The following is a 10,943-nucleotide window of genomic DNA, read 5'->3' on the forward strand; positions in this document are numbered from 1 at the left end:
GTGAAAAAAACTAAACTATATTATGAAATGTAAAATATGAAATTTACTAAATTCTTAATATTACCTGAACAGCACTTTCACTGATAAAATTTCTTAATTGCTGAAATTTGGCCTCATACAATTTTGTTTCTCAAATGCAGCTAATTGTTAGCTGATTTGTAGCCTGTATTGTAAATCTGAATTAACACCTTAAAAGCTATGAAATAAGTTAGCAAACAGCTGCTTGTTTGCACATCCAGTTTGGGCAAGTTTATTTATATAGCAACATTCAGACACAAAGCAATTCAAAATGCTATGCAGAGACATTGGAATACATTAAAGTAAAACATTAAGATGACAAAAACAATACAAACAAATTTGAATAAAGAAAAACATGTAAATAAGACATACTAAGAATTCATAAAATCAGATAAGGAACTTTCTCTTTATTACAAAAACTTTTCTTTTTCTTTATCACAGGACACAAATACACCACAAGTTTTGATTACACCCAGGTCAGCCTCTTCGGTGTACATGTGCTGCATTAGCTGTAATCTTTTCATTACTCTGTATGAAAATAAAAGTTGAGCATTCAATGTCTTTTTAGCTCTGTTTTGGTGTCAACTTACCAGCTAGTCAATAAGATTTTAGTCTTTCTGTGTTTTGGTGCTAGTGTAGTGGACTGAAAACCAAAACAACAATAAAGAGTAGCTGATGGGGACTACAGACAGGTGATAATTCTCTTGTAGTGACTACTTTCACATTATGCACATCATTTTGTCTGTTGTTATAAAAAATACAGATTTTTGCAGCTGTAGCCAGGTGACATCTAGGATCATTTACATTCCCGAGGAGGTAAGGAGAAACTGGGTTATAGGGGATAAACAGTGGCATCACACTTGGTGGTGACCTTGTTCTACAATCTCACCGTACTGCGTCAGAGAGAGCTCTTTGTTAATGAGACATTTGCTAGAAGGTCAGACTGTATGCTAGCACCAAGCACTGGTCCAACAGTTATGTCCAACTAAAAACAATGTAATTTAAAGTGATGTCTAGCTCCTCCAAGGTTATTATAACTGTCTTCTTTGTGCTCACCATACCCTCAAATATATGAAGTTATATATTCATGTTATACATAAAATCATAGGTCTGTATACGTGTTATATTTATTGGCTAAAAGGATGAGGGATGTCTGGTGAGGATAGGAATAGATAATGAAATGAAACATTTGATGACCTTGTTCCCCCTATCAGTCTCAATAACCGGGTGAGAGAACTGTTTTCAATTCCCGTGGTCCTTGTTAGCAGCATTGTTATGTAAAATTAAACTGGAACCCGCGCCAAATGTTTGCACAGAGTAAACTGACTTTAAACAACCCGACCTTAAGTCCTAGAAACCTTAACAGAAACGGGATGATGTGAAGCATCTGATTTAACCAAAGAATAACCATTGTGAAGTGTCAGGCTGACAAAAGAGTCAGGGATCACATTATAATAGTTAAAAGTGCTAAAAAAAAATCAAGCAAATATAGGTCTGCTTCAGAAAGCAGCCATGTGTTTACACTGAGCCTCAACTGATGAATATTTTTGAGATGACTGAACACAAAAAACAGTTGGTTTTTTTTTCTTTTGTTTTTGTGTGTGACTTTTGCCTCCCAGCAAAAATGTACTCGGTTCAAAGGCGCCGTTCAGGGGGGGTGGTGTTCTTCCACAGCAGAAACACAGTGACACAACTGACAGCTTTAAATCGCAAATAGGCGTGAATGTGGTGCTCTGTCTGTTTGTGATAAGCAGAATTTATACTTTTACACTATAAATGCATGTTGGGCTGGGGAGACGTCACATGGGGACCTCAAGATTAGTGATTGGTTAGCCTCAGCAGCTTGTTTGTCCTGCAACACCAGTATCTCAGTAAATACTTAAAAACTTAAAAACCTGTTGAGTCTGCAACCCTTCATTGGTCCATGTCACAAAGTAAATGAAATTATGTAAACATAATTACTTATGCTAAAATTTGTATTCAAACAAAAACGGTACAGGGCTGTCTCTATGTTATTTAGTTTAGAATGAGTTCAACTACAACAGGAATGTCAGGAGTTTAAAGCAAGACTCAGTTTTGTGACCGCTGTAACAATTACAGGATAATGGTAAATGCTAAAACATGGCATAATTACATGGCAAAGTTTGCAAACATTAACAATCACTAATGGGCACTGGGTGTATTAAATTAAGCGGGGATGTGTTTTATTTCTAAACTTTTCATTTGTAAGAAAAAGCACATGTCAATTCTTCTTTCAAATGTTACGCATGTCTCACTTCAACTCGTGGCTGTGTACTAACTTGTGATTCCGCTGAACCACATTAAAACTGCAGTTAAACTGGTTGTATGGCACCATAAGTCATCGCTCACACGTGAGTTAGAGAAACAAGGAAAGAGTTTAGCAATGCCACTGGAATAATATACAATATAGTCTAGTTGTACGTTTGATTATCACAAATATATACGCATAAACTATTAATCTTTTTACCATCCTATACTTTTAATATTTTTTTTTGGCCCTACAATGGAAACCCTACAGTGGACTGCATGAGACCGTAGTCCACCAATGAAATGTAAAATGTGTTTGCTTACATTACACGTGTAGCGAAAATTGGTTATACGTCAACAGTATGCTTTACTACGTGTGACTTATAGCCTTCAGTTATAGCAGCAGTTCAACAGGTTTCTGTCTTGTCTTGTCTTGTCTTAACATCTTCACTTATGGATTCTTATAGATGTTTTCACTGTGAAGTCAGAAATCACCTGCGGCACCTTTTGAAATGTAACTTTACATTTTTATTAGTCTCATACACATGATAGTGTTGCCTTCATAGGATCATACATGAATGATTCAATCTTAATTGCTTTAATTATTTTTTTTAAATCAATTTTTAATTGAGAAATGAATAAAATGACTTGTATATGACTTGACTTGTAGAAATGACTTTTAGAAATCTGTCTGTATAAAGAAGTCTTTGATTCACGAGGTACACTGCAGAGTTTTTTGACCACTAGCAGAGCTATGGATCAGTGTTCTTACAGATGGGCCCCCGTTGTGTTTGGGCAAATAGATGTGGTGACCTGAGACACTGATCATGAATTGGTCTGAAGAAAGGCTCAGAGCCTCTCCTCTGATTGGCTCATCGTTAGAAGAGCTCCAGAGAGAAGCCTGAGAGACGAGATGTAAAACTACATTGAGACATTAAAAAATTAGCCACACTGTTGCACGAACCTTAAGCTGCAGCTAAGCTAAGCTAACTGCAAATCTCATAAGTACAGTTTTGGTATCATGTTTCCACACCTCGAGGAAAACCAGGTCAAACCTGTTGGAAAATACATGTAGAGACAACAGCAAGAGATCTGTGCAGAATATGAAATTTTGAAGCTTAAAGATATTTTCACCCAACAGCAACAACATGTAAATGCTGTTGTACAGGTGCTGATAGTTGATTAATGTCATATTACTTTGTGAAATTCCACTTTTACAATCCTGGATTTCTTCTAATCTCACCATATAAGGATTTTGTAAAGTTGTGGATGAAGGAGTCTCCAAATTCAAGTTGAAGACCTTTTCCTAATGTATTACTAAAATTACTAATTACTCAAATTACTAATGTAATTATTAAAATAAGAAGATGTTAAGATGTTATGTCACTCTCTTTCTCTCTCATAACCACATCTTCATTTAATGATTGACATGTTATGTAGTTAGGTAATGCTGAGCATTTCTTCCCCAGGTGTTGCCTCACTGTTACACAAAAATTGTATAATGGTAATAACACGTGATGACATGTGAAGAATACTGTAAGCAAATGCTCCTCCCTTGTCTCGGGGGCATCCTCTAAATTCTATACTCTATTTAAAGACTCCACGAATGGGAGACTCATTAACAGTTACTAGCTCTGTTCACATCTGTAGCCTACAGTCATCACAGCAAAAATGGGGAAAGTTCATTTTGAAGGCAACAATACCAAAGGAAAGAAAACTGAGTTTAGCTTAGTGCGGGTCAAAGGTACATGGAAGCGTAAACTGGGAAAGAAGGTCAATAAGGACACAGTGGACTGTGTCTCTGCTGCAAAAATGTGAGTATAACATTGCTTCCTACTCACACTCACCTGAATTACTTACAAAATGAATTACAGAGAAAATGTGTAATACCAGTGGCAGAGAAAATGGAATATATGAGTTCGTTTATTTCCTTTTTTGTTGGCTTTTATTTTATATTTGTTTAGATTTGTCATTCAAAAGGTAGGTTTTCTTCTACCTCTTCGATGCAGAATTTAAGTTGAGTTTTGAAAAATTATGCCTGACTTATGACTTAATTATTGTTTGCGATTTTCACAGACAAATGGTTCAAGGTGTGACATATAGTGGGTGCAAAGATTTTTGATATAGAAAAAAGAAAATGAATGCAACTGTGTTTTATGTGTTTTTTCCCTCTTTTCTGTAATTTGTTTTTCCAACAGTATCTTTTTTTTTCCAGTGAATTTTTTCTCAGTCACAGTCCTCTCTCACTCTTTTGATGTTGCAGGATGGGGTTAGGGGGGTAAGGGCAAAGAGGCAGTTACACAAGGGTTAAGTTTAGGCAAACACCTGGTTAATGTTGAATACCAGTCATTTTGTTTAGTATGATTTAAATCCCAGTCAAATCTGTTGGAAAATGACTGTTACAACCAAGCTGTTCAACTGCCTGTAAATGCTGTATAAACACTGGTAGTGGATTAATGTATCATATCAATTTCTCCAACAATAAAAACACATTTAAGAGCCTTGTGTTTTTTCTTCCAGTGACTTTTTTTTTTTCACAGTCACAGTCCTCTCTCATTCTTCTGGTATGCAGTTTGAGGGGAAGGGCAAAGACGCACTTACACAAGGGTCAAGTTTAGGCAGCTACTTGGATAATGTTGAATTTAAACTATTAACCTGGTGTTAATAGAATTCACATGAAGAGAAATCATGGAGGATCAAATAAACTGACAGCTGGTGAGAGTGTCAAGAAAAAAACTCTTTTCTAACAGGTAGAGGAGCTCAAGCTGGGGATGAGAGAGAAAGGCAGAGAGCAATGACTTTGTTAGAGAGGTCTACTGTCAAACAGGTTTCTGAGGATTTATTTGACTTCAGTGGATATCTACTGGCTATTATCATGTGATTAAACAAGAGGTCATAAAGTGCAAGAATAGATGTTTTTTCTGGAATCCAGGTCTACTGTCATTTATACGTAGCTGAGAAGACATACAGTTTTTGTCAAATTAAAGTAAACCAGTGTATCAGGTATCATGCTTCAGTTGGAGTTTGGCCTTAAGTTATATAGGTTTTAATCAGAGTCTGCACTATGGCAATGTGACAGCTGCTGCAAAGACCTTGTTTTTTAGGGGAAGATAACATATAATTCTGCTGTCAATCAACCTAACACCTTTTTGAAAGCTGTAAGAGCACACATTTGCTCGAGGGTAAACAGCCATCTGTCTAACCTTGTCAGCATTACTTAGGAAAGTGTAAGTCCAGATTCCTAACAAAAAAAACCTTAAACCATACTGAGCATTATTCTGTGAGCATCGGAGAGGAGCAGTTTAGTGCTTTGCCATGTTTGTTCTTTATGAAGAGTGCACTCTTATAACTTGTTTATTCAGCTGCTAGACAAAACAGGGACAAGGCATTGACGTTTAATCTCTAAGAGTTAAATGTGGTCCTTGAGACTTAGACAGGGCTTCTGTCTGACAGAGAAACCATTTGAGAAACTGATGTGGAAGAGACAAAGAGCCTGTTGATATCAGCTCTTGTTTTTACAGCTTGGTGAGGCTTGTAGGTAGCTGATATGAAGAATATGCACATCGCTGTTCGATTCAGCTGCAGTTTGATAAATGCATTTTGTTTGTTAGTTTTTGCAAAACAAGTTTTTCTCTATTCGTGTTTGATTGCAGGGCTACCCTGTTTCCTGATGCCTAAAGAGGTCAAAACTCCAGCAACACTTGCAGTAAACAGAAGAACTTTATTATAAGACCCAGCCAGAAACCGTAACACATCAGTCTAATAATAAGTTCTTCTGATTTTCCACATGCATCTTGGAAGTAGTTGGGATTTTGCCAGAAACCTCTACTTTGCTTCTACATTTTCCTAGTTATGTTTGACTCCACATACTAAAGTCAGTGTTTTGGCTTCAGAAATGATGCCTGTGTCTACCCAGTTTAATGCAGTGTATTGACAGAAAACCAGTTTAAAACAACTTCTATAATAAGTCCTATCTTACTCTGAAAGCACTGGCTGTATCCATGAGATTATAATGTTTTTCTCATGTGTTTTGTGTGGCAGCTCCGAGAGCATCACAGAGAAGGGTACCAGTTGGACAGTGGTCAGCCCCATCATCTTTACTTACAAGGTAACTGAGGCTCAGAACTTGCTGGACCCATGCAACGACACACTCCTGCTGGGTCACATCACCGACCCACAGCAGGTGGAGGACATTAAAAAATCCAGCAAACCACTCAAACGCTTTGTGGTCGTTGACCAGGAAGTCTACAAAATCTACGGCGACAAGATAACCGAGTACTTAGAAGCCAACAATGTCCTGTACAAGATCTTGGCTCTACCCACCACTGAGGAGAACAAATCCATGGAGATGGCCTTAAAGATCATAGACGAGGTCAACAACTTCTCCATCGACCGCCGCAGAGAGCCCATCATCGCCATTGGTGGAGGGGTGTGCTTGGACATAGTGGGCCTGGCTGCCTCACTCTACAGGAGACGCACCCCTTACATCAGGGTCCCGACCACTCTGCTCTCCTACATCGATGCCAGCGTGGGGGCAAAGACGGGGGTTAACTTTGCAAACTGCAAGAACAAGCTGGGTGCCTACATTCCCCCCGCCGCTGCCTTCCTCGACCTGTCCTTCATAAAAACGGTTCCTCGACGGCACATCTCCAACGGCCTGGCAGAGATGTTAAAGGTACGTTAAATATTTACCCTAAAGCTGATACACACTAGGGAATAATAAAGCCAGTGTATTATAGACTGATATCATTATATAATATTTAATGAGAAAGAAAAGTTATCAAGACTGTCCTCCTGTAAAAACGAGCCCATAGGTCATCTGTGCAGCAGGTTATTATGACTCATAGTTGCATTTTGTTGTTGGACGACACCTAGTGGCCGTAGTAATTATGACAGGAGCGAAGGGAAAACATAGTAGGCTATATAGAGCGATAAAGTCAGCATTAGCAGGTGGATGGGATGAATGGATGGGTCAACAAAACAGAGAGAGCAGTGTTTGGTTCCCATGTGAACATGTGGCAATGTGGTTGTTATTATTGTAACCATGACAACAAAGATCATCTAATCTTCAGGAGTACTTATTTCAACCCAAACCATGATCTTTTCCTAAACCTAACCATGGGGTTTCTGTGACTAAATGTAATGAAGGCATGAACGTTTATAATTGTAGCCATGGCAACAAAGGTCCTATAAGAACTATTTCAAGAGACCCTCCTATGGGTTGTATAAGAAGGTTGTGACGAACGACCTACATGGTTGTTCAGGTTGGAGGACTGGTTGTAGTTATTGTAGACAAGTGGGTGGCATAGAAGTCATAGATTAGGCGCTTGATATTGGTAACTTGATACGCTTACTGACTCTGAGAGACGAAGCGGTGAAGTCTTTCAATATATTTGCTCATTGAAGTTTTCTGTGTTTTTTGCAGATGGCCTTGATGAAGCACAGCGGCCTCTTTGAGATCCTTGAGAAACATGGCCGAATGCTGCTGGACACTAAATTCCAGGCTGATAACAGTGTCGACGGACGCAACCGTGTACAGGCTGCATCACAAGCAACTGGTATAGCCATCACGACCATGCTCGAGGAGCTCGCCCCAAACCTTTGGGAGGATGATTTAAATAGACTGGTGGACTTTGGACACCTTATCAGTCCAGCATTAGAGATGGTAGGTGATCCCTCACTTGTACTTAAATCCTTTGCTGACACATGCTTTGATACATATATTTACAGACAGATATACAGACACCCTCACATTGTCACACTTTTCTTTTCCGTACAGAAAGTTCTCCCATCTCTGCTGCATGGCGAGGCGGTGAACATTGATATGTCTTACATGGTTTACGTGTCTCGAGAGAGCGGTCTGTTGACAGAAGAGGAGAAGCAGAGGATCATCAGCTGCATGGTGGGCCTGGAGCTGCCTGTCTGGCATGAGGCCTGCACCATGGAGCTGATACAGAAGTCTCTGCAGGACAGGCTGAAGCATTCTGGTGGTCTGGCCAGGATGCCTCTGCCCGTTGGTCTTGGGCAAGCAGGTGAGAAACATATTTTTTCCAATGAGATTTATTGAATGAGCTTGTTCTTCAAAGTTCATGTAATATATGTACAGTTTTGTTAAAGCATGTTCTCTTTCTTCTACTTTCTTTTCTTTCAGAAATTTTCAACAACACATCTTATGAGATCCTGCACAGAGCTTATGAAAAATGGAGTGATGAGCTGAGCGTCTCCTCTGACAGCTGTTAACCTGACCATACCATCACTGCATCAGTTCAATGTGTTCAATCTAAAGTGTATGACAATATGTACCCAGTATTTTTCATTCTTAATATTGTTGGGAACAAATCGCTATAGTTGATATTTATGTATTGTATTTTCAGAATATGGACACAAAGGCCAATTGTGGGATAACTATATTTGCTACTTCCACAGGCCTTGGTCCAACATGTGTTTTTACTTTCTCTGCAAATAATGACACCAGATGCTGCCTGACTTGTCGATGAATTTCAACGGGTCAAAACAGATCAAAACAAAAGCTTTGTTATCCGTTACACTTTGATTATCATGTATGTATAGCCAAAGCTAGCAAGTGATGTAACAAGCAACTTACTAACTACTCTCTTGTTATGACTGACAAATATACCAGTAAAGTTTTTTTTATCATCTATCAAAATGTTTTTTGGTGGGAACACTAACAGGTTGTCTACAAAAACATGGCGTCATTGGACCAATCTGTTAACATTGAAATACTGAAATAATAATAAATTTAGAACAACTCACATCCAGCCTGTAATTGTAAAAATAATTTTATGTGAGTCATCTGAGTCTTTGTCAGAAGAATTCCCTGACAATCCACACATAATTATGAAGTTGCTATGGCTAATGTTAAGCAGACAGCGCAACATTAGCATAATTTTGAGTTGTGTTTCGGGCCTCCTGATAAATTTAAGTCCAATATTCCAATATTCAGTCTGCTTTTAGCTCCAACAGCCCCTGAGAAAACATATCTGGGTCTTTATTTTTTCTATTTTTTCTAATTAACTCACCAGCGACTTGCTAACCTTACCTGCTGTTTGGAATTGGGCAGATAACATAGTGAGTTTGTTAAGAGCATTCTGCAGCTGCTGAAAATGACATGACAAATAGTGATACTGATTAGTGAAGCCTGAGGGCTGAGGATCCACTGGTTTGTAATTCCAGGAACTTAACCCCTAAAATGGAGGGGAGCTCCATAAATCATGCTAGCTGTCGAACTGTTGAGTTTATAACCTCTCGAAAAAAACCTGACAGGCATAACTGACAAGTGCAAGGAATGTTCAACAGTTTCATACTTTTAAAAAAAACATACAACAAACAGAAGACATCTAAGCTGTTAACTTTTTTCCTTACTTTAAACAGAATACTACAAACTTAGCATAGCTGGTTCAATGTGAAATATTTCACTTTATTATATTACTTACAACCCAGTAGCTCATAAGAAAAGACTCGGTGCAATGTATTTCAGAAGCCACCAAATTTTGTGTAGTTTGCATATTTATGTTCAGTGACAGCAAATCCAAAACATAATGTCACAGGATGATGGAACACTTCAGAAAAAAGGGTTAGAATAGAGAAGAATAGACCTTACACTATAACAGGGTTTTAGGAAAATAATCAAGATATAGAGGTAACACACCACCTGTCCATGGAAGCTGTGTTTCATCTACAACCCTGGAAATTATGTTTGAATACAACTGAACTTCAACTGCAATGTGCTTTGTACAAAACATAATGATTATGTTCAGAGGCTATATTACAGAGGCATACACAGAGGCACCGTGGAAGTGGTCGGGGTGGATGGTGGGCATACAAAGCACATGACTGTCACACCAGAAACCTCTTGTCTGTGGTTAGCTTTAGGCAACAAAACGACTTTGGTTAAGGTTAGTGGTTTTGGTTAAACGTAAAGAAAAATGTTGTGTCTAAAGTCACTGGGAGCCTTTCCTCACCTAAACCAAGTGCTGTGAGAGTTTAAACACAACCATGAAAAAGTTTAATAATGCTGGCAGAATATGGTGTCTGTGAACATTTTACTGATATGTTCAGTATCAACATATTTGTGACTTGCCAAATATGTAGCTTAGCAACATTTCCTCATCAGGTTCATGTAAAATGTGAACTGGTCATAATGACGTTTCAAAAAAACATTTTAGAAATGTGTCTTTTCTTTTTAAGAGATCTGACAAAAGATGACATTCATAACAATTTTTTTTAGGGATGTGATGGAGGAAGTGTTTCTCAAGTGCACTGCTGCAGCTACAATACGTAACCCCTTATCATTCGTACCAAAGTTATGTTAGCTGTCTTCCTAAAGATGCCATAGATGCCATAGACAGATACAAATGCTATTGCAAAAAGAAAGGACGAGCTCAGTTGACTGAGGGTTATAAATGGATGTTGGATCTGGGAGATATTGCCATAATGACCGTTTGTTCACTGTTCAACAAATATGAGAGATCAATGGCTCTACTGTAGTGTTCACACATGAACTGTTTTTTTTTTTTCTTCTTGTTTTTTTCTTCTTTTTTTTTTTTACAAAAGGCCTTATATACAATATATCAGCATCAAGTGTTTTCTTTTACAATATTAGCAGGAAATAAACACACAACAAAAAACAAAGATTT

The 10,943-nt window shown here is 38.2% G+C and overlaps 1 protein-coding gene across 1 annotated transcript; it reads left to right on the forward strand.

Moving 5' to 3' along the window:
* Nucleotides 1–3,957: 3,957 nt before the first annotated feature.
* On the forward strand, nucleotides 3,958–8,526 carry LOC111221586 (2-epi-5-epi-valiolone synthase-like). The gene is made up of 5 exons (XM_022745039.1): nucleotides 3,958–4,100; nucleotides 6,328–6,961; nucleotides 7,712–7,951; nucleotides 8,066–8,318; nucleotides 8,438–8,526. The coding sequence occupies exons 1-5, from the start codon at nucleotides 3,958–3,960 to the stop codon at nucleotides 8,524–8,526; spliced, it is 1,359 nt and encodes a 452-aa protein (XP_022600760.1).
* The last annotated feature ends 2,417 nt before the right edge of the window (nucleotides 8,527–10,943 follow it).

This window comes from Seriola dumerili, unplaced genomic scaffold, assembly GCF_002260705.1.
Source record: "Seriola dumerili isolate Sdu_G_001 unplaced genomic scaffold, Sdu_1.0 BDQW01000088.1, whole genome shotgun sequence".
In the NCBI taxonomy this organism is placed as follows: domain Eukaryota; kingdom Metazoa; phylum Chordata; class Actinopteri; order Carangiformes; family Carangidae; genus Seriola; species Seriola dumerili.